Consider the following 25,958-nt stretch of genomic DNA (forward strand, 5'->3'; position numbering starts at 1 on the left):
AAACGATTTGAAGCTTTAATTGGTATGCTCTGATCTTGTGTCATGCAAGCTTGGATGAAATTCCTTGTTATGTCGTTTCGCTTGGGAAATTGACAACTACCCCAGGGTACCATTCGTACCCGAGTGTTCGATTTGTGCACACGCGCGTTATTATAGTCGACATCGGTGAAGGTGCTTATCTCAGCAAGGGCTGTAGTATAAGCATTGTATTGTAGCAACGAGAATAGTGGTTTTTACACAGCAAGCTTTGTGTATTGATTCCGCGTTGGAAGCAGCAGTGGACTCTTTTGTTCAACCAAGCAGTATCGGACAATAACACATTTTTATTGTTTGCCGCCTACGAGCCTGCCGGTGAAAACAGATCAAGGTCACGCTGAGGAATCAGGAGGAATATATCACCTAACAGCTCATCGTGCCATACTAGCTAAGTACTTTTTTAAACTTTTTCTTTCTGATTTTCTATCTCTTTCACTTCTGTCTATCTTTATTGTTAAAAGTGCGGGAGATTCTACTCCCGCACATTAAAAAAATGTCCGCTAGTGACGTCACCAGCGTCCCGGAGGAGGAACATATAGATGACGAAGGCGAAGAGTATCTAATGTCCGACTCTGAATACGATATTCCTTTTTCGGACAACCTCGCTCCCTCGTTTGAGAAACCTCCCCTTCGTCGTAAGGTTTACCAGGACGATGGATCGAGGGGCCCGTGGGTGGTGTACTTCCGGCCTATATCGAAACCTCTTAGAGTAATGAATATTGCTCGGGACCTGACGAAACACTACTCGGCAGTAAAGCATATGGACAAAGTGGCGCCAAATAAATTGCGCGTTGTTGTGTCCGACGTGAAGCAAGCAAATGAGATTGCTGCCGACGAGCTTTTCACGAGGGAGTACCGCGTGTATGTCCCGTCACATATGGTGGAGATCGACGGTGTGGTACGGGACGAGAGTCTGACAATCGAAGATCTGTGGAAGGATGGGGAAGGCCGCTTCAAAAACCCCGATCTTCAGCCAGTGAAAATATTGGAGTGCAAGCGATTGCACTCCAAGTCGATAGACGGTAAATTTTACCCATCAGACTCATTTCGCGTGACCTTTGCCGGATCTGCACTTCCAAATTATTTGGTAGTGGGAGGGGTTCGTCTACCTGTCAGGATGTACATACCACGACTAATGCACTGCTCGAATTGCAAAAAGTTTGGGCACACGGCAAACTTCTGCTGCAATTAACCGCGATGCGGTAAATGTGGGGAAGGTCATGAAGACAATTCCTGTAGCAAGACCGCTAATAAGTGCATTTACTGTAGCGAAAGTCTTCATGATCTCTCGGTGTGTCCAATATACATACAACGGGAAGAAAAGCTCAAACAATCCGTGAAAGAGCGCTCTAGGCGGTCTTATGCGGATATACTCAAAAAACAGTACAATCGAACCCTGAGAACCCGTTTGCCCTCTTGCCAGTTGACGAAGATATCTCTGACGACCCCGGCGAAGGACCATCTTACTCATTTACTGAAGGAAGCAGGAAAAGACCAAACATGGCTTCTCCAAAGCTACCACGAAAAGGCCTTAGACTGACTTCGCCGCAGAATACTCCAATTGAAACAAAAAGCGCTGACTCACAACCGAAGCAAATCCCTCCTGGTTTAAGCAAACTAAGAGATAAAAAGGAGTACCCAGCGCTTCCAGGGGCAACAAAGCACCCAAGTGACCCCAAATCACAGCAAGACAATCAGACAAAATCTGGATTGCTGAGATTCTCTGATATTGTGGACTGGATTTTAACAGCCTTCAACATTGATGATCCTCTTAAAAGCTTACTAACTGCTTTAGTGCCAACAGTAAGAGCATTTTTGAAACAGTTGACTGAACAATGGCCCCTCCTTTCTGCGATCGTATCCTTCGATGGCTAATTCACCACTAGAAATCGAGGATATGATCACTGTGCTCCAATGGAACTGCAGAAGTATAATCCCAAAACTAGATTCTTTCAAATACCTGATAAACAACCGTAACTGCGACGCATTTAGCTTATGCGAAACATGGCTTACTTCTAACATCACCCTAGACTTCCACAATTTCAACATTATTCGACTGGATCGGGAAGACTCTTACGGAGGGGTACTTTTAGGGATCACAAAGTGCTATTCATTTCACCGTATTAATCTCCCCTCGATACCGGGAATTGAAGTTGTTGCTTGCGAAATCAATATTAAAAGCAAAGATCTATGTATTGCTTCCATCTACATTCCTCCCAGAGTCTCGATAGGGCATCGACGGCTTGCAGACATCATAGAACTCCTTCCTTCACCGCGACTGGTTTTAGGGGACTTTAACTCGCATGGTACAGGATGGGGCTGCTTCTATGATGATAACCGTTCTTCGTTAATCCAAGATCTGTGTGACAACTTCAATATGACAATTCTAAACACGGGAGAAATGACACGGACCGCCAGCACAACCAAGTGCGTTGGATTTATCCCTTTGCTCGACCTCGCTACAGTTAGATTGCAAGTGGGAGGTAATCTATGATCCTCACGGTAGCGATCACTTGCCGATCATGGTTTCAATCGCCAACCGCATAAAACCATCGAAAACAATCAATGTTTCGTACGATCTCACACGAAACATTGATTGGAAAAGTTACGCAAGCTCGATATCGGAGAAACTAGAATTATCACAGGAGCTTCCTCCGGAGGAAGAGTATACATTTTTGGCTGGCTTGATTCTTAATACCGCAATTCAAGCTCAGACGAAACGAGTACCCAGCGCGCAAACTAGTATACGTTCTCCCAACCCATGGTGGGACAAAGGGTGCTCAGAGCTGAAAACGAAAAAAGCTTCAGCCTTCATCTCGTTTAGAAGGAACGGAACCCCAGATAATTATCGGAAATACGCGGCGTTAGAATTTCAAATGAAAAGTCTGATTAAAGCTAAGAAACGCGGTTACTGGCGAAGGTTTGTTGACGGATTAACGAGAGAAACAGCAATGAGCACTCTTTGGAATACGGCCCATCGCATGCGCAATCGAAATCACGCGAACGAAAGCGAGGAATATTCTAACCGCTGGATATTTGATTTTGCTAAGAGAGTATGTCCCGATTCTGTTCCGGAACAGAAGATCACCCGCGTCGCGACATCGAACTCGAACGAAAACCCGTTTTCAATGGCGGAGTTTTCACTTGCGCTCCTTTCGTGTCACAATAAAGCCCCAGGGTTAGACCGAATTAAATTAAACTTGCTGAAAAATCTGCCTGACTCTGTTAAGAGACGCTTGTTGAATATATTCAACATGTTCCTTAAGGGTAACATTGTACCACATGATTGGAGACAAGTGAAGGTTATCGCTATTCAAAAACCAGGAAAACCAGCCTCCGAGCACAATTCGTACCGGCCGATCGCTATGCTTTCCTGTATTCGGAAATTGGTGGAGAAAATGATTCTCTTCCGTCTAGACAATTGGGTCGAGACAAATGGATTGCTTTCAGATACACAATTTGGGTTCCGCAGAGGCAAAGGACTGTCTTGTCTTGCGTTGCTCTCAACAGAAATACATATGGCATTTGCTCGTAAACAACAAATGGCATCAGTTTTCCTCGACATCAAGGGGGCATTTGATTCAGTTTCCATTAATATTCTATCCGAGAAGTTGCATCAGCATGGTCTTTCACCAGTTTTGAACAACTTTTCATATAATCTATTGTCCGAGAAACACATGCATTTTGAGCATGGTGATTTGACGACATCACGATTCAGTTACATGGGTCCTCCTCAGGGCTCATGTTTAAGCCCCCTTTTATACAATTTTTACGTAAATGACATCGATAAATGTATCAACACATCTTGCACGCTAAGACAACTTGCCGACGACAGCGTTGTGTCTATTATAGGACCCAAAACTGCCGATCTCCAAGGACCATTGCAAGATACTCTCCACAACTTGTCGAAATGGGCTCTTCAAATGGGTATCGAGTTCTCTAGGGAGAAAACTGAGCTGGTTGTATTTTCAAGGAAGCGAGAGCCAGCACAATTACAGCTTCAACTAAGGGGTAAAACCATAGCTCAGGTCTTCACATTTAAATATCTCGGGGTCTGGTTCGACTCCAAAGGCACCTGGGGATGTCACATTAGGTATCTGAAACAAAAATGCCAACAGAGAATCAACTTTCTTCGTACAATAACCGGAACTTGGTGGGGCTCTCACCCAGAAGACCTGATCAGGTTGTACCAAACAACGATATTGTCCGTAATGAAATATGGATGTTTTTGTTTCCGCTCCGCTGCGAATATTCATTTCATTAAACTGGAAACAATTCAGTATCGTTGTTTGCGTATTGCCTTGGGTTGCATGCAATCGACTCATACGATGAGTCTTGAAGTTCTGGCGGGCGTCTTGCCGTTGAAAAATAGATTCTGGAATCTCTCATATCGATTGCTTATCCGATGCGACATCTTGAATCCGATGGTGATTGTAAACTTCGAAAAGCTTGTCGAGCTTAATTCTCAGACCCGTTTTATGTCCTTGTATTTTGACTACATGGCTCAAAATATAAACCCTTCTTCGTTTGTTTCCAACCGTGTTCATTTGGTGGATACTTCTAATCTTACTGTGTTTTACGATACATCCATGCAAGAAGAAATTCGTGGAATCCCGGATCCTGTACGCCCTCAAGAGATCCCAAAAATTTTTAATAATAAGTTTAAAGAAGTTGACTGTAATAAAATGTTTTACACTGACGGATCACATCTCGACGGGCCCACTGGCTTCGGTATATTCAATGTAAATTTCACCGCTTCCTATAAACTCAGTGATCCAGCTTCAGTTTACGTCGCAGAACTAGCTGCAATTCAGTATACCCTTGAGATCATTGACACTCTGCCCACAGATCACTACGTCATTGTATCGGACAGTCTCAGCTCCATTGAGGCTCTCCGTTCAGTGAAGCCTGGAAAGCACTCACCGTATTTCCCGGGGAAAATACGGGAACAATTGAGTGCTTTATCTGCAAAATCATACCAGATTACCTTGGCTTGGGTCCCTTCACATTGTTCCATACGGGGCAATGAGAGGGCGGACTCACTAGCCAAGGTGGGCGCACTAGAAGGTGATATCTATGAAAGACCAATCTGCTTCAATGAATTTTTCAGTTGCTGTCGTCAGAAAACTCTAGCCAGCTGGCAAAATACATGGAATAGTGGAACTCTGGGACGATGGTTACACTCAATAATCCCACAGGTATCGACGAAAGCTTGGTTCCGGGGTTTCGACGTGAACCGAGACTTCATTCGTGTAATGTCAAGGCTCATGCCTAATCATTATATGTTCAGCGCGCATCTCCGTCGTGTGGGGCTCGCTGAGAGTGGTGTCTGCGTTTGCTGGGAGGGTTATCATGACATCGAGCATGTTGTTTGGACATGTGTCGAGTATTGTGATGCCAGGTCCCAACTCATAGGTTGCCTTCGGGCCCGAGGTATACCACCCTTCGTACCAGTCCGCGACGTCTTGGCAACTCGAAATCTTCCTTATATGACACTCATCTACAACTTCTTGAAAACTATCAATGCTCAAATTTAGTGCTCTCTCTATCTCTTTCTCGTCTATAGCTCTATCGCACTCTTCTTTACGTTGCTGAAAGTATGGCCCGTATGAACGATGCTTTGGAGCATGTACCTGCCTTGAACTGAGTTGCTGGAAACTACCCAAAAACGTCACACGTACATCAGAGAACACCAACAAAGCATTCCAGCCAAGGATAATCTCTCTCGTTACAATCTGAAGAACGTGAAGATCCATAAAACTCTAAAAATTTTGTGTCACAAACGAATGATGTATTGTAACTCAAAATCAATATTTTGTAAATCCCACCCTCCTCACATTCCTTTACTAACTCTAGGGGAGTATGCCGCCCCCTTAATACGACGTCCCTTCTTCTCCTATAACAACAAGACAATCGGCCACGTTAAACTAAAGCAAATGAGCCAAATAAAAAATTTTATAAAAAAAAACTACCCCAGGGTAAGTGTTGAGTGCGTAAGATTAATTTCTAATTTATATAAGATGAACTCGATTGATGATGAGAAAAAGTTTATCGCTTCAACCGAAATCGCAGAATGGTAGAGAAACTTAACGCTATAAAAATAACTTCTTGCATACAAAACTTTAACACATGTTTTGCGAAGAGAAGCTTTAATATCAAAATCGTATCGCAGGTATGTACAAAGATATAAATGCATACATTTGGGATATTGGTGTAATTTTGTCGGCTATAAAACAAACAATATTCGGTGTTGGTTCCTAATCAAGATCAATCTAGGACTCTCGTGCAACTGCGGATTCAAAAGTGTGTCGATTGATTGAACTGTTTGATTGTAGATCATTAGAAAATTTGGTTAACTTGTTACACATCAATGGCTCGAACAACCCCATGGGGCTGATCCTTGTAGTTTTTTTTATAAATTTTATTTCAAAGCTATTATTAAAACCTATAGATTGATGGCTATCCCATCCGTGCCTTTGAAAAATATGAAGAAGTTACAGCTAAAACAGTTTACGGGTCTCGTTTTAATTCGGAAACCGTTCATCGTACAAAAATGGCATCCAGGAAGAAGTTGTAGGGAATCAATAAAGCACTCTAAAAAAAATATACTCTGAAAAAAAATTGATTTTTTTTCAATAATTTCAAAATGAACCAAAAAAATTAAATTAAAAAAAATCAGGGTTTCGATTTTTTTTGATATTTTTTATTTTAAAGCTCTTACGAATTGTTTATTCGCTTGCTATATCCAGAATTATTACATGTACATGAATAATTCTTAATTATATTTAAGGTTTTATTTATGTCTGACGGAGCTGCCTCGCATAGTAAATGGATAGTAAATGGTAAAAGACCTTTATCACTACTTTCCGACATACCAGAGACTTGGGTGATTCGCATTGTTCAGATGCCTAAGCCCAACTCCTCTGGTAGAAGGTAAAAGTTAAGTTACTAGAAGATTTCTGCTTGCTTAAATGACCCTCTGTCACGTCTCATTTTTCCGTTCTATATTTTCACATCCTTGCTCTCCCTTGAGTATTATCATTCTATAATTTTAATTGTCTGTTTCTACAAAAAAATGATCTCTGGTTAGGAGAATATCGCAAAAAGAAAAAAGAAATATTGACTACTAAACTTACAGGGTCCGGCACTCGAAGTGTAACCAATTAAAAAGGCCATAAATTCAAAGGACAAAATGTGTAAAAATAATACAAAATTCAGAATCAATTCACTTTTGCTCGATATGACCACCTTTTGCCTTGACTATGGCCTTGAGACGGTCAAAAAACGAATCGCAAGCTGCCCGAATGTGACTTGCTGGTGTATTTTGGCCCACTCGCGGACAATATCTTTTTTCAGCGCCTCGAGACTGGTGTATCTTTTAGTTCGGACTTTGCTCTCCAAAATGGCCCAAAGAGAATAATCCATTGGATTCGCATCTGGTGAATTCGAGAGCCATTGTGTGGACGTGATGAAGTTCGGAACGTTGTTTTTCAGCCATTCTTGGTTCACTCGAGCTTTGTGAGACGGTGCCGAGTCCTGCTGAAACGTCCATGGTCTGCCACCGAAATGTTTGTCTGCCCACGGCTTCAAAGCAACCTCCAGAATACTTTCCCGATAATATGTCGCATTTACCTTGACGCCAGGCTCGAAGGTCTGAAGTTGGTTACACTTCGAGTGCCGGACCCTGTAGTCGTTAAAAAAAAAGAGTGCAAATCAATACATTACAGGTAATTCTGTATGAATGGCAATTCGGTTGGTAAATGAAAAAAATAAACACAGTTTAGATGACAGACAAGATGGTTCTTTGGATTATCTAAATATGAGACGCAGCTGATGAAGCTTTCACTGCAATCGAATAGCATGCACTTTATTAACATTTTTGTTTAAGATTATTCAAGTAGGCAGTTAGTTTATTTATGCTGGTATAGGTTTCTCGTTTTTCTATTTCATACACGTACGAACTCAAAAAATGCCAAACTAGTTTGGAGAGTTTTGAATATGGTAGATCCAATGCTGCTGTTAGTTTTATGAGTACATCTAGAGATCTTGTCGCTGAAGGTAGTTCATATAACACAGTGTCATAACATACGAAGAATCTCCCATCAAGTTGATCGTAGCTAGATCCTAAAAATACGAGCTTCGGTACAATCGGTAGATTACGCTCAGCATAAGACTGCATAAACTGATTGGATTTTTGAACGAATTTGTTATTCTGTCGGCACGAACAAAATTGTATCCTCTTGTGCTACAAGAATAGTTGGTTTGAAATGCAATCCTGCAGATATCGATAGTAATATTGTATTAAGTCCAAGCAAAAGCGTGCAGAGTTTGGTATCTGTAAAACATAGGTTAATATCAATAATCCAGTTTAATTTTCTTTGACCTTAACACTAACAACATAAAGCATATCTGTCATATGTTTACACCACGTAGTATAACGCTAGTGTTATGATATCAATTGTACTGTTATACATTACCTTCAGATGAGGAACTATCAATCGAAACGGAAATCAAACTGTCTGCCGATGGATCCTGAGCATGTTTCGTTACATAGGTAATCAATCCCGCTCTAAAACTTGCCAGCCTTTCCAATCCACTTAGTGTACCGATGTTAGTAAGATGAAAATCAATATCGAATAATTGATATCCCGGTCGCAATTTGTAGTGCTCGAACGATAAAAAAAGTTGCATTATCTGCTTTTTGTATCGGAGGTATTGTTTACGACATACAAACGCTTTGGGCCACATTTCCAGTACCGTACTCCATGGCTCTGAATTTAATTTTGACCATTCAGTTGTAACTTGCACTTCTGGATCTGTCAACGTATCAATCGGTTTTTTGCACTTAATTTTTTTCCTGTGTTCTTCCTCTTTTGCATCAGATTTCCGCTTTTTTTGCTTCAAATTTCCTATCTTATTTGCAACTTTGCCAACGAAGTTTTTTCGGTCCCCATTTCTAGGAATGTAATAATTTACCTGCAAGGTATAAAGTTTAACTATTCGCGTATCATATAGAGAAATAAATTATATTTACAGCCTTTTCGTGTGGTAAAAGAGTGGTTATAACACGAACGTAATTCTCCAAGAGCTCTTTTTTAGTGATCTTACACTGACCTAAATGATAACGAGCGATCACACCAGCTAGTTGAAACTGCTTAGCCTCTGAAAGTTCTCCGTCCTTAGCACATATTGTTATTTCTTTCCCCTCCTTGGTTTGGGTCAGAAGCGCTAATAAAACACTGGGTGATAGCGGAACTGCTGCGTCTCCCGTAGCGAATGAATAATTTGATGTATTACGATTTTCCAAACACAAACGCGATTCGGCTTTCTCGGCAGTAGAAGTACATTGAACTGTTTGCACCGGATTGTTTATGATATCTGCGAAATTGGGACAATTCTCCTGGGTGATTCGGAGGCTCAATTCGGCAGATTGATATTCAACTTCCGTTGACACAACTTGATTTTCCTCGGCGTCCAAGCCGATTGACTCTTGAGTTTCCCCTTGATTGAACAGAGAAGATTGTGGAGGTGAACTTTCACTTTCCTTCGAATTTGCAATAATCAGTTTTTCCTTGCATACACTCAGTCTAACTTCCTCCGCGATAGCTGATTGCTGAAAACAAAAAATAAATTAAACAATAGTTGCAAAGACGGGATTAAAGGAAAAATCATATACATTTCGCTCCCTCCAAGCATCTATCATATCATAAATAGCACCGTATTTCCAATTGGTTCCTCCTGCTGCAAAAAAATTCAAATGTTCTTTTAGTTCATCGAATGAAACCGTGCACAATGTATGTAGATCAAGATCACACTCTATAGAAATACATCAAAATGTTAAGAGCTCATTCGATGCTTGTAAGACGATATACTTACGTGAAAAAACGTGAAATTAACGTGAAAATTAACATTTTTGTTTAAGATTATTCAAGTAGGCAGTTAGTTTATTTATCGTAGCTAGATCCTAAAAACTTCTAGTAAATCACTCGTGAATTCCAAATCACTTAACAAATCGTTAGTAACTCGACTAGTTCCAGTCATCTTGTTTCGTTTTTCTGCATACTGGAAAATCACGTAACACAAACATGATTGTCAAAACACAAAACAAAAATGACTTCGCGAGAATCACGTAAGAAGCACGTTGATATAAGATTAATTTCACTTTATTTTCACGTTATTTTTAGATGCGTCAGATAAAACTAATATGTTTGAAGACCAATGTCAGTCGAATGATTTATCATGTGGAATGAACATTCGTTTTCAGTTGAGTGTACGTACAGAGTAGCTGGTTTAACTTAAATGACGCTATTTCTCACATCATATTTCATTTTATACTGGTAGCAGTGTACGGACCTCCCCTTCGCAGAACGGGAAACAGTGAGACGATATAAAAGAGAGGTTAGTACGGCGGCAGTCAGTAATACTGAATTGGCTATCTAGCTGTTAACAGCTTCTTGTGGAATTTTTACGCGGAAACACGCACGCAGGAGGAGCAATTAAGGGCAAGGCAAAGTCCCGCTCAAACCGTGCTGGTCTGCAGTTCCCAGTTGGCGCAGAATCCATCGTTTGCATCGGAAGAGGAACTACGCCGAACGTGTCGATACCGGTGCACCGGTCTATCTGGCGGCAGTGTTGGAGTACTTGGCTGCCGAAGTGTTGGAATTGGCCGGTAATGCTGCCCGTGCCAACAAGAAAACGAAAATCATCCCTCGCCATCTGCAGCTGGCCATCCGTAACGACGAGGAGTTGAAAACCCCGTCCTTTTCAGGACGATCACATCACTGTGATAAAGAAATATTTAGGATTGCTTTAAATTTACCCAGTTCTGATACGCCTGGAAAGTAGAATGCGCAAATTAAGTGGAAACCTTTGTTCTAACAATTTGTATAAAGTATACTAGTATAAAGATGTTTTTAAATCAAAATTTTCTTTTTCGTATTGCGAGACAGCGTTACTGTCGTAATTGAATGTGTTAGATATCACGATCAAAAAGCGCCCCATACTAAAGAATTCACGACAAAAAGAAATACATATAGATCTGTACGTGGCAACACTTTCGCACGGCATATTTGTATACTAGTATAAAGATGTATTCAACATCATCACTTCTACTTTCGCATTGCCGTTCGTAATTGAATGTGTTAGTGACGGTGCAAATTAATTTAACTACTCGTGTGTGCCTTGTTTCGGCAACAGTTGCGCGGAAAATGGCAGGAAAGCGACAAAATTCAACTAGTTCTTTATGATTATTTTTAGCACTTAAAAGTGCTATTTAAATGGGCCTTACTCAGAGCCGTAGCAACCTAGGGGGCAAGGGGGGGCTTTGCCCCACCACGCGGTTTCCGCCTCACCACGTATTTTTCTCGTATATGAAATTGATAGTAGAAAGGAAAAAAATTAAAGAATTATAAAATAAAAAGCAATAAAGAGATCTATTTGTATAGTTTATACTGCGTTCACAGTTCTTTTATTATTTTGAACAATGATATTCAACCACTTTTTTAATATAATTGCACTTTGCGATTTTTTTGTTCGTTGAATCTTAAAAGGACTGTCCACGTCTAAAAAATCCAGTCGCTTGTGCTCGAATGCCAGAAACGATAAATTGTTTAATCTATCAGTGGACATGCTAATACGTTGAGGCCGCATGATCCGTGTCAATGCCGAAAATGATGATTCGCATACTGCCGTTCCGGACGGAAAAGTTTCAATGGTTGCAAAAAGGTTGTATACGTTTTCCATTCCTTGGCACACCTTATACAGCTCTGTCAGTATTACAGTCTTAATTTTTTTATCTATCGGCCTCTTCAAATTGTTCAATTTCTCATTTTTTGCACGAATTTTATCAATGTATTCTTTGGCAATTTTTAGCTCAATTTCATTTGGCAATTTGATGCCTAACTCGGTCAAAGGCTGCAGCTTTTCCAAATCCATCTCATTTGCTGTATCGATAGCTGTGAGAATGGCATCGTTTTTTATGAAACGATCTGTCATTTTCATGGCTGCTGAAACCTGCTCAGAAATGAATCCGAAACCACTCTCAGAGTGATCTTAGAGGGTTTACTTGAAAACGCTGTCAGTGAGTGACGTTCGTCGCGTACAATATGCAGGCATATGGTGCCTCAAATTGCTATCTAGATTGTTTGATACGCATGTAATGCAGCTTTTTTTTAATATACGTTAAATTTAATCTAAAAAATTTGCCCCCCCACGAAAAACTGAATTGCTACGGCTCTGGCCTTACTTGCTGGAATTTTCGGCTTCCTTTCACCCGGTTTTCGCTGTCATCGTGCTGACAGCGTCCCGTACGTTCAGAGTAGCTGCTTTAACTTAAATGACGCTATTTTTCACATCACCTCTGTTAGAATTCCTTTCCTGTACGCAGAACGGGAAACAGTGAGACGACAGGTCCACGATGTTGCTCTCGTGTGACTTGTTTCGGGAACAGATGCTCAGCAAATGGTAGGAAAAATGAAGCACTCAACTTTTATATGGATGCTCTTGTATAGATGCAGACATCTCGCGTTCTGATTGGCTGGTGCTGTCATGAGTTAAATCCAACAGGTTTTTCAATAGTGTACTATTGAAAAACTTCAGTGTTGTTGCAATACACGTTCAAGTTGAAAATTTTCGATTCTATTGGTAGTTAGATTATATAAATCCTTCTACAGATCACTGAGCTATGAGCTTTCAAAATACGAGAAAGGCAAACGCGCCTTATGAATTATCCTCTTTGATACTCGTTTATACCAAGCATTTAAGAAAAGTTTAATTTTGAACTATTTGAGATTATGTCACACAACTGAAAATTTTATCATAAAATTGTGATCATATTTCCGATGGCATGTTGCAAGAATTATGTTGATTCATTAGATACAACAGGAGATATTCAGGATCAAAAACTTATCACTCTCTCAGAGGGTAAATTTTGAAAAGGTGCCCCATAGTAAAGTAAGTCGTATTCACGACAAAAACCCCTACGTACCTGTGTGGAGATAACTATCGAGAATATTCTGTAAAATTTTTGAATCGATTGGTCAATATTTAATTGACTTATGTTTCCGGCCGTCAAAATGCAGCACTTTCGAGGAAATGCCGCCAAGCCGCCATTTTGTTTTTCAATTCTTAAAACTGATCTTTTTTTGTACTTAAATATACATATTAAAAAGTGCTTTATACAAAATTCGGATTACTCCATTTTTTAATTCCCAAAATAATTCCCCAAAAAAGTCCTTCACTATTTTTTTCTAGAGTGGTGTACCCCTTAAAAATCGTTGAAATCTCAAATAATTCAAAATTGAACTTTTCTGCAATGTTTGGTATAAACGAGTATCAAAGAGGATAATTCATAAGGCGTGTTTGCCTTTCTCGCATTTTTAAAGCTCATAGCTAGCTTTATATAATCTAACTATCAATAGAAACGAAATTTTTTAACTTAAACGTGTATAGCAACAGCACGCTATTGAAAAACCTGTCTCATTTGACCCATGTCAACACCAGCCAATCAAAACGCGTTCTGAGGAAGAGAACAATATATCTGTTGCTGTACAACAAATCGTTCGAGAAAAATGTTCCGAATAGTGCTTAATATCCTTATGAGTTTCACAATTTGGTCCTTCTGAAAGGCAGGAATGAATCTCGTACAGCATCCTGATAGTTTCTTTCAATGAAATGCAAATCCGAAATGAAATAATCGACATTAAAATCCTATATGCTGCTATTTTTATAGCCGTTAGGACCGCCCATTAGTAAAAAAGCTACAAATGAAATCACGCAAAAAGAAACCTTTTAACAAAAATTGGAGCAGTTTGGATTCTATCGCCACTGCGAGCAGATGTATTGTGTGTCATTTGAAAAACTAGTTTCGCTTCTGACAAGAGCGATTACGTCACAGCTGCTAGTCGTTTGCATAAGTGAAAAAACAACGAAAAGAGGACAACGGTGGAGAGCATCACACAAAATCAGCCGTTCTTATGGCTCTAAAAGTTTTCTAAAGAACTATTAGGATTTCTTGCTCGCAAATCGAAGGTAAATATCCTCAGTTTAGTGTTAATCTAGAACTGTATGATTAGATTTTTGCACTTTTTGCTGTGTGCAATTCACAGTAATCGAGATCAAGTGAAGCTTTCTTTGTTTTTGCGAAAAATGTGAAAAAGGGGAATGCTTGCATAATTCATACAATTGATCAAGTAAAGTCCTGGCATTACATTCCTTTTGTAGAATTTGGCCTTTCTGTTTCAACAGACTTCGGAGCCGATTCATAGCGTACAGAATCATTGCATGGCTAGTACTATGGATCCTACTGACACTAAGAAACCTTCCAGGTCGGGGCTCGAACATACGACAACTGGCTTGTAAGACCAGCGCCCTATGCATTGAACCACCAACCCGGGCCGATTGATACAATTGATCAACTAATTGATATTCGGAAGTATTAAGGAACATGTCAGTTGTTTTCGTATTCACGACATCCAGTCATGTCTCTGACATTACCCACCCGCCTTTTTTCTGACTTTACTTCGAAAACTAGCTGTGAAACTCTGGAAAAAATTGAATTCGACCAATCGGAAGGTATTCCTGACATGTTCATAAGTAAGAAAAATGGATTGTTTTAAATAAGATTGAGCTTGATCGCAAATAACAGTATTCTGTTTTACCCCCAGTAATCTTCTTCCATGAATTTACAGAAAAGAAGTTCTACTGATCGGTGTTTGGACCAATTATGGTTAAACAAGACAGTTCTATGTTTCGCATATAACCTCAAAAAATAATTAACAGATAGTCTCCATGATCGCATGCTTCGCGCTACATCGTTTTAACCCAATTTTCCCACAAATTTAATTTTATGTTGAATTCAGATTTACAATCCCGAAGCAGATCCAATATGATCTACCAATATTGGTTCATATTACGTAGAAAACTTCAGTGATCCAAGTACACATAAGTGGAAAGACAGTACTAGTCCGTTTAACCCTCTTTACCCCAATATATGTCACAAGTTGTATCTATGGTCAAACTTTCTTTTACATGTCGAAAGCAGGCTGATTGCGGGTGATAAAAATCGATTGATATTACGAAAAAAGACCTAGAAATAAGATTACAAATGGATTCAATGACCGAACGAATTCTGTTATACCGTTTTACTCTAATATTTTTTTAAATGAGCCTTACATTTTTTTTTAATTCAGCCTTTTGATCTACCATTCGGAAGCGTTCATATTACATGAAAAACTTCAATGATCCAAATACATTTCATGATTTATAACTGTCATTGAAGGTTTTATAACAGTTTTGAGGTAAAATTTTCCTGAATCCTGAAAGGAGTCTGGTCGAATCGATCATTGATGAAACAGATTGATTATATTATACTAACATTTTATTGAAAAATCGCATTGGCTTAAACAGCTCTTTGAACATTTTCGCAGTAGCATGATCAATGTACGATGATTTGAAAAATTATTTAAAAAAATTAAAATGAAAAAAATATGTTTTCATACCTTCGTTTTTTTGCGCAGATAATTATTTCTCTATTTTCTCATCACCACTCATCAGTATCGTCAGTGTTTTCTGCTGACAGTGATTCGTCTACTACAGATTGATACGACTTATAAAAGAAATTGGGGTAAAACGGCATAACAAGATTCGTGCGGTCATTGAATCCATTTATAATCTTATTTTTAGGCCTTTTTCGTAATATCAATCGATTTTCATCAACGGTAATCCGCCTGCTTTCGGTATGCGAAAGAAAGTTTAACCAGAGATACGACTTATGAAATAAATTGGGGTAAAACTGTATAACAAGATTCGCGCGGTCATTGAATTCATTTGTAATCTTACTTTTAACTTTTTCTCCGTAATATCAATCGATTTTCATCAACCGCAATCAGCCTGCTTTAGGTATGCCAAAGAAAGTTTAACCAGAAATACGACTTACACTTAAATGAAAATCTTATTTATGTTCATTAGAATTGTCATATGAATCATATGCACAATATAATTTATAGAAGTTATATGGAAACCTACAATCGTTATTTAAAGTGTACGTTAAATGTAAATAGATTTTACCATAATGGAAATTATAAGAATATCCCATATAATTTATATGGAAATTCGATAAAACCTCACACGTTACATAATTTATATTCATTGTATGTGTAATATAAATCGTATGTAGATGATATTCCATAAAACATATATGACAACTTATGACCATTAATGGAACTCTATATAAAATCTAACTCATGTTCAAAAAATTTTCTATCTTAATAATCTTCATGATATTGATAAGAATAGTATATACAAGTTATGCGAGAAGTCGATAAAACTTAAGCCAATATAATTTTAATATTCATTACATTTTTCTATGGATTGCATGCTTATTATATTTAATAAAAGTCATATGAAAAGTTATAACCTTTATTGGAAGCGTATATAAAATCTGCGAAAAGGAAGAAAAAGGGACACTGCTTTCTTAAGCTGAAGAAAATAGCAAGTTTTATTGCGATAATATTTTAACTTAGACATATAATGGAGTTTGTTTTTACGAAAACATATGCGTGAATAGTACTGCATGAAGCCGAAGAAAGAGTTGTGTCTTCGATATTCATCATATCATATAACTTCAACAAACAGTTTTTTAAGAAGTTGTCAATGTTATATTAAATCGCCGACAAGATAGCTCATTCAACTTCGTTCAAGGATATGCTCTAACGGACCATGAAATAAATATCCGGTACGTTTCATTACTTTGTCTATCTATTAAGAAGATTTAATTTTTTGATTTTCAGTTTCGGGATCCCACTTCTCCTCCACAAATATCAGGAGGTACTCCCTTACGGAACTGACCGCTAGTATAGAATAAATCCTCAAAAAGTAGAAGTTTGCGTATTATCTGCTATTCGTAGTGCATCTGATTCGTCTGGTAACAGTCAATATCAGATGAAATCAGTCAGTTCCAAAGAAGTAAGTGTAGTTTAAATATTAAAATAAAATTATATTATGAAACGCTTTATATACGAAAAATATAGCAATAAGATTTTGATAATTATTTTTATTGTAGTTTTCGATTCCCATAAACACCATAATCCCAGTCTTTTTAATTTGAATCTTATACGTATCACTTGGTCAATCAAATGGTAATCATTTGATCTATTTATAACTGCTATATTGAACTGGTAAAACCTACATCAAGTTATATATGAATTTAAAAAAATACTCCTATGATATTGACAGTTCTCAATATTATGGATATGAAAAGTTTAGCTGTAAGACAGTGTGGTCAGCCCAACTTGCTATAATTAAGTTTAGAAAAGCTTTCCAAATTCACAACGTAGGTTTTAAATAGGCTTAGCTGAGAAATAAAGCTTCTCTTTTCTGCTCGAACCGTTCAGTTAACCAGATCGTTTTGAAATAGATCAATTTTGTGCTCAGTAGTGACGAGTTTCATTTTATAATTACCATTTCCGTTTGGCGGTGTTATTCGTTCGTTGCCGAGTGTGATATCCAATTATTAATCCGTTGGAAACTACGATCCTGCCCTAACAGATATAGATGAACCTTATATTTGAAATTTGAAGTGAATATAATATGCGCTTCATGAATTCTTCCAGTGTATGTTGTGTGGATATCTAGTAATAGTTACAAGGCACGCCAATAAATTTGACTCAGGCTGGAAATTTCATTCGTTATATGACAACCTTGTAGAAATAACGTTAAGAAAAGTTTTATGTTTCAAAAGATTATCTTATATATTTGACACGATGTTGAATACACCTTGTAGCTATCATTGGAAATGTTAATAGTGAAAATCATTAGAATATCATATAATGTGAAAAAGAAAATTTGGCTCAGTGTATGAAATAGATTGGGGTAAAACGTTATAACAAGATTCTTGCGGTCATTGAATCCATTTGTAAGCTTATTTTTGCACTTTTCTTCGTAATATCCATCGATTGTCATCAACCGCAACCAGTTTGCTTTCGGCGGTATGCGGTATGTTTAACCAGAAATACCCTTTTTGATATAAATTGGGGTAAAACGGGTTTAAAAGGCAATGCTGTCATTCCCATTGTGTTTGATTGGATCACAGATGTTTATACGTAATATGAATAAATATTGATAGATCGTATTAAATCTGCTTTTGGATTGTAGATCATATTTCAACTGAATATTATAACTAGAAAGGAAATGGGGTAAAACTGTAAAACGAGTTTGCTGCTGCCAGTAAAACTATATGCAATCGATTTGTTAGACTTTTTTACATCAGAAAAACTCTGTTGGCGATAAAAAAAACGTATCTCTGCTTTTTGTGAAAACTATAATTGAAGAGTTACAAAATTTCTAGAAGAGCGAAACGATTTTCATGTGCATTCGTATTTATAAATAGGGATAACTTACTGCAGTGTATTTTCACTATCGACCAACAATTCAACGAAGAACTGTCTGGAGTTCCATTCCCGAACCTTCAGATATAACGAATTTTTACTTTTTATCATTAGAATAAGTTTTAGAAATTTTACCTTAATCTTTAAGTTTCAATTCAACACAATTAGGTTAAGTTTTAACTCCACTAGTTTTAGTTTCAAATCCAATTAATAATGATATTTAAGTTTTAATTATATAGCTCTAAGTAGATCAAATTTTTAATTCAATTTTTTCCGGCTTGAAAGTGTGCACTTTTACTTTTTCTTTTCTTCTTCCCGTCTTTCGTCAACATCCTTTGACATTTCGACAGCCGATCACCCTGTCAGTCGACGGGTGTGGACGGCGTTTCTTCTGGTGTTTTTACGCAGGGGTGGACTGGAGCCGTCGATCGACGTTGCGTTCTTAGCACTCCCCTCTTCAATGCATCGAAGATCCTTCTGTGATGTATTCTCTCGTACGTCAACGTCGAGAACCGCGAGCTGGACGGCCGGCCGCTCGTATACCCCATTGGTGGTTTGCACGGTTGCCGACCTAACTTGTCCGTCTGGTGCTACTTTGGTCGCTATGAACCGTCCTTTTGGCCAACAGTTGCGAGGGAACCTTTCGTCGACGATAACCACAATGTCATTGATTTTAATCGGTTTTACTTCCACGATCCATTTCGCCCTGCGAGTCAGAGAAGGAAGATAGTCGCGTAACCATTGCTTCCAAAACTGGTTCGCTACACTCTGCGATAGACGCCAATTTTGCTTCAGTCGCGCAGGATGATCGTCGAAGCAGGTCCAAGGAAGCAGTCCGTTTAACGACCCAATGATGAAATGGTTGGGAGTTAAAACTGGAGATTGGTCATTGTCAAGCGGGATTTCAGTTAACGGTCTTGAGTTAACGATGTACTCCACTTCAATCAGTATGTTCCGTAGTGTTTCATCTGTTGGCGAACGATTTGGGAGTAACCTTTCTAGATTTTGCTTGACCGTGCGTATTAGTCTCTCCCACGCTCCACCCATATGAGGCGACATGGGCGGAATAAAGCTCCATGTTGTGTGGGATGTGACGAATTCAGCTGATATCTTATCGTGGTCTAACTGGTCGAACTGCGTCCTCAATTCCTTATTAGCGCCCACAAAGTTTGTACCGCGTTCGCTATAAATAGCATTTGGAACTCCTCTTCTAGCAATCACGTTGCGTAGAGCCATAATACACGAGTCAGTAGTGAGTGAGTGAGCGACTTCCAAATGGATAGCCCGTACAGTCAAGCAAGTGGCAATAACCCCCCCGTTTTTTCCGATCGGCGACCGACAGATACTGTCATTGGCCCAAAGTAATCCACCCCCATGTGATTGAAAGGTCGACTGTAGGCAGCGAGGCGTGACGGTGGCAGGTCGCTCATCAAAGGCGCTAGCGGCCGAGCGCGTTCGTTTTTACAGAATTGACAACTGTTGCGGATCGATTTGTAGACGACTTTCAATCGAGGAATGTAGTAATGCTGTCTCAGCTCATTTATTGCGGTCGCATGGTTTTGATGAAGAAATTGCTCGTGGACGTTCTTCATTAGCAATTTGGTTACGCCATGACTTCTAGGAAGGATGATTGGATTTGCGACACTGCTGCTGATAAACTGGCAAGCACCGGTTCGTCCTTGATGTCTTAGAACTCCCTTCTCATCAATGAATAAACGGAGCGCGGCTAGAGGACTGCCCTTTGGAAAATTCCTTTTCGAAAGTTTGCTTAAGTTCACAGACGTAGTAGCGATCTCGTCACTGTAAACGCTTTCCTGAGCAATTCGGTATAAGTAGCATTCAACATCAAATATTTCCTCGCGTGTAAGGGATCCGTTGATTCTAGCGATCTTTCGTATCGATCGTTGCATGTTCCGACTGGCTCTGAACACGTAAGCAGTAGTCTTCAAAAGCATTGGCCATCGACTGAATCTGTCCACATCAATCAGCGGTTCAGGGACTTTGAAATGGAGTTGTAGGTGTAAGCGGATTTCCATATGTGTGGCTCCAATGAACTGCAAGGGAGCTGGCCATTCTTCTTTCATTTTCCAGAGGAACTCAGAGGTCCGATGAACCATCGACTTGAACTGTTCAAACAGGACGCGCCTTTCCATTTATTTCCTTCATCAGCCACGTTGAGTTTCGATGGAACTCAACGCCATTCACGGAGGTTCGACGTTTCCAGAATTTCGCTGATTCTCACCGCGACATATTGACTGTACCTTCGATGATCCGAGTGAAGCCAGCACATAACGTCTCTGGAATCTGTCCAGAAGTAGTGTTTTCGAATGGTAATCGAGAGAGAACGCAGCATTGTATCTGCTAGTCTAACGCCGATTATAGCGGCTTGTAATTCCGAACGTGGGATGGATAAAAATTTCAACGGTGCTACTCTGGTTGTTGCTCCAGCTAATGCACATTCCAGTGTGTGTCCTTGTTGGTATCGTAGTTAGACTACCACCGAGAACCCGTTTTCACTGGCGTCTACAAAGGCATGCATTTCGATTTCGGTGGTTTTCTCAGCTGAAGTGAAAACCCGATAACATCTTGATATCTTCAGATCAGAAACCTTGGGGAGAATACGCAACCATATGAGCCACTTCTCGAAATGTGAGTCGTGGATATGCTCGTCCCAATCAATGCATGCCCGCCAAATCTGCAGTAAAAGGGTGCGAAGGAACATCATAAAATGACCGATTAATCCGAGCGGGTCAAAAACCATCATTAACGTCCGCAAGATATCACGCTTTGTCGGCCGTTTCCTTCCGGATAACAGATCTGGATCGTGACGGGTAGATAGTTTGTACGTGAAGCAATCTTCTGCAGTATCCCACCACATTCCCAGAACCTTTTCGGTGGTACCCGTTTCCCAAAACACAAGCTCTTTTCGTTAGTCTTTTCACTTTTTAGTGCATCTACGACGTCCGGTGAATTTGAGACCCAGTTTCGCATTTCGAAGCCTCCGAATGCATGGATCATTTTTACCTCAGCTGCTAATTGAGTGGTCCTATCGATCGTTTCAGCGCTAATCAACATGTCGTCAACGTAGTGCTGGTAAATTATCGCGTTCACGGCTTCTGGGTAGTCATGGTCGAACTGCTTTGCGTGGGTGTTTTTAACAAATTGAGCGGTACTTGGAGAACAGCATGCTCCGAAGGACATGACTTGCATAACGTAGATGCTAGAGTATTTGTCAGATTCGTTTTCTCTCCAGAAAAAACGTTGGCATTGCTGGTCTGCAGGTCTCATTTGAACTTGGTGGTATATTTCTCTAATGTCCCCGGATACAGCCACACGGAACTCCCGGAAGCGAATCAAGACAGATAGAAGTGACGTCAAGTTGTCAGGCCCTTTCAGCAGCACTGAGTTCAAAGAAATTCCGTATGAAGTCGCGGCTGCATCCCAGACTAGTCTTATCTTACCGGGTTTGTTATGGTTCACTAACGGGAACATTGGAAGATACCAGATTCGGTCATGTGGTTCCTCTAATTCATCTGCGGTAAGTTTTCTGACGTAGCCTTTCGTTACGTAATCGTCGATTTTCGTCTTTAGCGCTTGTGCTAGATGGGTATCCTTTTGCATACGCCTTTCGGGACACTGATATCGTCTCAGTGTCCCGAAGTGCTTGCTATCTGGAAGCCTGACGTTATCATATCGCCATAGAAGGCCCGATTCGTAACGCCCGTTTGCGCACTTTGTCAGTGTTTGCAACAACTCTTCCGCCCTTCGGCCGTCGTAGGATAATAGCATACTTTCTGGTTTGCTGACACCGAGGCTCTCCAACGAGAAGTATTGTTTGATGGCCTCGTCTAGATCTTCATTCGGTTTGGTTTCACATTGGCAGAGTCGGACGCTGTGATGATTTACACAATCGCCGGCCTTCGTTCTCGAACAGTTTCCGTAGACCATCCATCCTAAACGAGTTTTAACCGCTATGGGTTCGTTTGCTTTTCCTTCGCGGCATTTCAAGACATTTCCTAACTCAGCGTGGTCAAGGCCGATAAGAAGTCGTGGACTGATATCTCGACATGATTCGATCGGCAAATCTTTTAGATGATGATACTTAGCTTGCATCTCGGACATGACGAGCGTCTGCGGCCGCATTTGTAAATCACTGACGGCATGCACTTCGCGAAGTGTAAACGTTTTTGAGGAATTTGACGCACTTGAGATCTGCAATTCAACCCTTTGAGACATGGCTTCCATTCTGTTCGTACCTCCGGTCCATCGCAAACATAGCGATTGTGTTGGCCCTTGGATTCCTATTTCGTCAGCTAAACTCTGCTCCATAAGCGTGAGCTCTGAACCGTCGTCTACAAATGCGTAAGTACGTAACGTCTTCGATGGACCCCGAAGAATAACTGGTACAATCCTGAAGAGAATCTGACTGACCTTGATGCACGTTACATCTTGTGTTGGGTGCTTGATTGCCTTGAGCCCGCGGAGTATCGGTAGTCCGAGCCGATGTATGCTTAGTTTCATTGTGAAGGAGTGGATTATGGAGATACGAACAACCGTCAACACCACACACCTTTTTCTGCTTGCAAGGACCGTTATGGTTCCGTAAACACTTCCGACAGATTTTGAAATCCCGCACTACTGCCCATTTCGAATCATAGCTGAGCTCCTTGAAACGTTTACACTGCGCTAAAGTTGAACAACTCCCCTTACAGGCCACACACTCTTTTGAAACGAAGGATTTCTGGTCTGTCTGTGTTATCTGTAGCTTACCTACTGGATGACGTTCCTCCTCGGAGTGAATATTCAGAAAGCCGTCTTTCTTCGTTGCTCTTGAACGGTAATCGCTGCATACGGAAACCGAAACGACGCATCCTCGGCAATACACCGTAACCACACGCTGAAGTCCAAGAGGTTTGGAGTAGGATTGTCGCGGCAGCTTCTTGCCCAATCTAGCTTTAACGTTGGCGGCAGTCGTTCCACCAGCTCGTACCTCAACGAAGCGTTATACAAGAAATCGGCAATATCGCAGGCTTCTACTGTCGCAACAAGATTTTCAACACCAAGCGCAAACTGGATTACGGTATCTAGTTTTTCGACGGCAGAGATCTAATTTTTCTGACAATTGCTTGTATGATGGCCTCCGGCTTTCCGTACAGCATCTTGAGTGTAGTCATAACTCCTTGTACGTTCGATGGGTGAAGTAATCGACATTTGACCTTTCCTTTTAGGCATTTCCGCAACCTGAGCATGTTTTCCTCGCTCGAGAAACCACAGAGTTGTGTCGATGAGTTGAACATAGAGAAAAAAGCGGCCAATCGTCGGGGTTACCACTAAACTCAGGCAGATCTTTCGATACAGCTTGTCTAGCAGCTAGCTGGCTTCGATTTAGCGTATACGTAGCATCCTCGCTTTCGATTCCGGTCACAGGCGGTGTTATTCTTTGTCGCGATTGGGGTACTGGGGTGGATCTCTGTCCAGGAAAAAAATCCAAGCCATTAGAGATGGTTCCGGCCTCTCTTTGATTCGCGGGGCGCAAACGTATATTCGAGCTAGCATTCGGATACGCTTTCATATGAAGTTGCTGTTGGTTTAAATATTGTTGTTGTTGAACCTCGCGATTGGGAACGCTGATCGAAAATCCTATCCTGCCACACGGGACATCTGATTCTTTCAGACCGCTGTGCCTGCATTCCGACTATCGTTACTCGTGGTTCCGTAGTTTTTCTAGCATCCGTCAGTCCGCGTTCAGGATTCAGCGTGCCCACAGGTTGGCTCGGAAGAGGGTATTCCATTGAGTGAGGATTTACGAAACTGTTTTTCGCCAAATTATTTACCGAAGACCGCACTTCGTGTCCGGTGCTAAGCAGTTTGTTAACTGATTGTGTTAGTTCCACATCGACATAATTTTCCAGTGACTTGCGGGGCACTTTACCCAGTCCTCGGGGTTCTTGCGATTTAGGTAGTACTTGAGTATCATCTGGCTCTATATCCACGAGATCTGAGTCATCGCCGCATTCTTCGGTATCTTCTATCCATTGTTGCACCTTCGCCAGCTGATCCGAGTTGCTCATCAACGAAAAGGTTTCACTCTCCAATTCCTCCAACAAGTTGTATTTCCGTTCCAAATATTCCAGTTGACACTTTCTCTCCTCCTCAATCCTTTCAAGTTGTAGCTTGATTTTCCTTTTTTCACTACATCTACTTGGTTTTCCAATTGACTTAGATGAAACGGAGACGTTGGGGGTGGATTCTGCTTGCAGGCATTCTCACGGCTCACGTGTACATCTGTATCGGTTAGTTTTGCACTAGGAGTGTTAATATCAATCACACTGGTGCATTTGGGGCAGCACCAACTTATTTGCTCAATTGACTGGCTAACGTCGACGCACGCGAAATGGTACCACAAATCACAATCGTCGCACTGTACCATTTTTACGTTATCGGGCTCATCACACAGACCGCAACTACTGACTCGGGTTTCGCGAATGCGACGAACGGGATTTCGCCTAACGAGTGCATCGTTTTGGTTCTGTCTTGCCTTTATTTATCAATAGGGTTCGGTCTTGCCTTTATTTATCAATAGGGTATTAGATGTTTTTATAATTTTCGGAGTGGCTCCTCTTGCGCTACTCACCGCTTTGGTAACGATTACCTTTTGATTTGGATCGCGAGCAGCGTCGACCGCCGACTGAGACCAACTTTTCTGTCGGATTACCTTCACCGGCACTGTCGCCTCCAGCTGATTTGACTGGATGACATTATCCGACTGCTTCGTTGCCTCCGGGTGAACCGGTATCGTCGAGTTTTTACTGCTCATAGCCGCCTCATCAATATTGGTTGAACTACCTTTGTTGTTCGCGGATCGTCGCATTTGAGAACTGTTGCTCGCCATTCCGTTTGCAGTATGCAAAATTTTGTAAATTTGTTGGCGATTAAAAAAAACGTATCTCTGCTTTTTGTGAAAACTTTAATTGAAGAGTTACAAAATTTCTAGAAGAGCGAAACGATTTTCATGTGCATTCGTATTTATAAATAGGGATAACTTACTGCAGTGTATTTTCACTATCGACCAACAATTCAACGAAGAACTGTCTGGAGTTCCATTTCCGAACCTTCAGATATAACGAATTTTTACTTTTTATCATTAGAATAAGTTTTAGAAATTTTACCTTAATCTTTAAGTTTCAATTCAACACAATTAGGTTAAGTTTTAACTCCACTAGTTTTAGTTTCAAATCCAATTAATAATGATATTTAGGTTTTAATTATATAGCTCTAAGTAGATCAAATTTTTAATTCAATTTTTTCCGGCTGGAAAGTGTGCACTTTTACTTTATCTTTTCTTCTTCCCGTCTTTCGTCAACATCCTTTGACATTTCGACAGCCGATCCCCATGTCAGTCGACGGGTGTGGACGGCGTTTCTTCTGGTGTTTTTACGCAGGGGTGGACTGGAGCCGTCGATCGACGTTGCGTTCTTAACAAACTCTATTCGCTGTTCTGCAAGTTCTTCGGTTTTATATTATATAGTTAAGCTTGAA

At 40.3% G+C, this 25,958-nt stretch overlaps 2 protein-coding genes across 14 annotated transcripts in view; both read right to left on the reverse strand.

Moving 5' to 3' along the window:
- The window catches only part of LOC131438020 (dystrophin, isoforms A/C/F/G/H), a 1,278,256-nt gene that overhangs the window by 1,240,804 nt on the left and 11,494 nt on the right, over positions 1-25,958 (reverse strand). The gene's annotated exons all lie outside the window — the stretch shown is intronic.
- LOC131438024 (uncharacterized) lies at positions 7,822-11,063 on the reverse strand. Of its 2 annotated transcripts, XM_058607798.1 has the most exons (6): positions 9,913-11,063; positions 9,713-9,777; positions 9,071-9,649; positions 8,767-9,012; positions 8,514-8,703; positions 7,822-8,371 (listed from the first exon to the last, which is right to left on the reverse strand). In XM_058607798.1, the coding sequence occupies exons 2-6, from the start codon at positions 9,737-9,739 to the stop codon at positions 8,244-8,246; spliced, it is 1,170 nt and encodes a 389-aa protein (XP_058463781.1). In that variant the 5' UTR covers positions 9,740-9,777; positions 9,913-11,063; the 3' UTR covers positions 7,822-8,243. The 2 variants fall into 2 exon arrangements, with proteins under 2 accessions (XP_058463781.1, XP_058463780.1); XM_058607797.1 differs by having other exon boundaries at positions 8,514-9,012.

This window comes from Malaya genurostris, chromosome 3, assembly GCF_030247185.1.
Source record: "Malaya genurostris strain Urasoe2022 chromosome 3, Malgen_1.1, whole genome shotgun sequence".
NCBI lineage: Eukaryota > Metazoa > Arthropoda > Insecta > Diptera > Culicidae > Malaya > Malaya genurostris.

Excerpts from the sequence above, each read along its gene's own strand:
- LOC131438024 (XM_058607797.1), bottom strand. The coding sequence starts at position 9,739 with ATGATAGATGCTTGGAGGGAGCGAAAT. Across the intron at positions 9,013-9,070 it reads TTTTACCACACGAAAAGGCT|GTAAATTATTACATTCCTAG; the intron begins GTAAATATAATT and ends TATACCTTGCAG. Across the intron at positions 8,372-8,513 it reads TGATAGTTCCTCATCTGAAG|ATACCAAACTCTGCACGCTT; the intron begins GTAATGTATAAC and ends TATGTTTTACAG.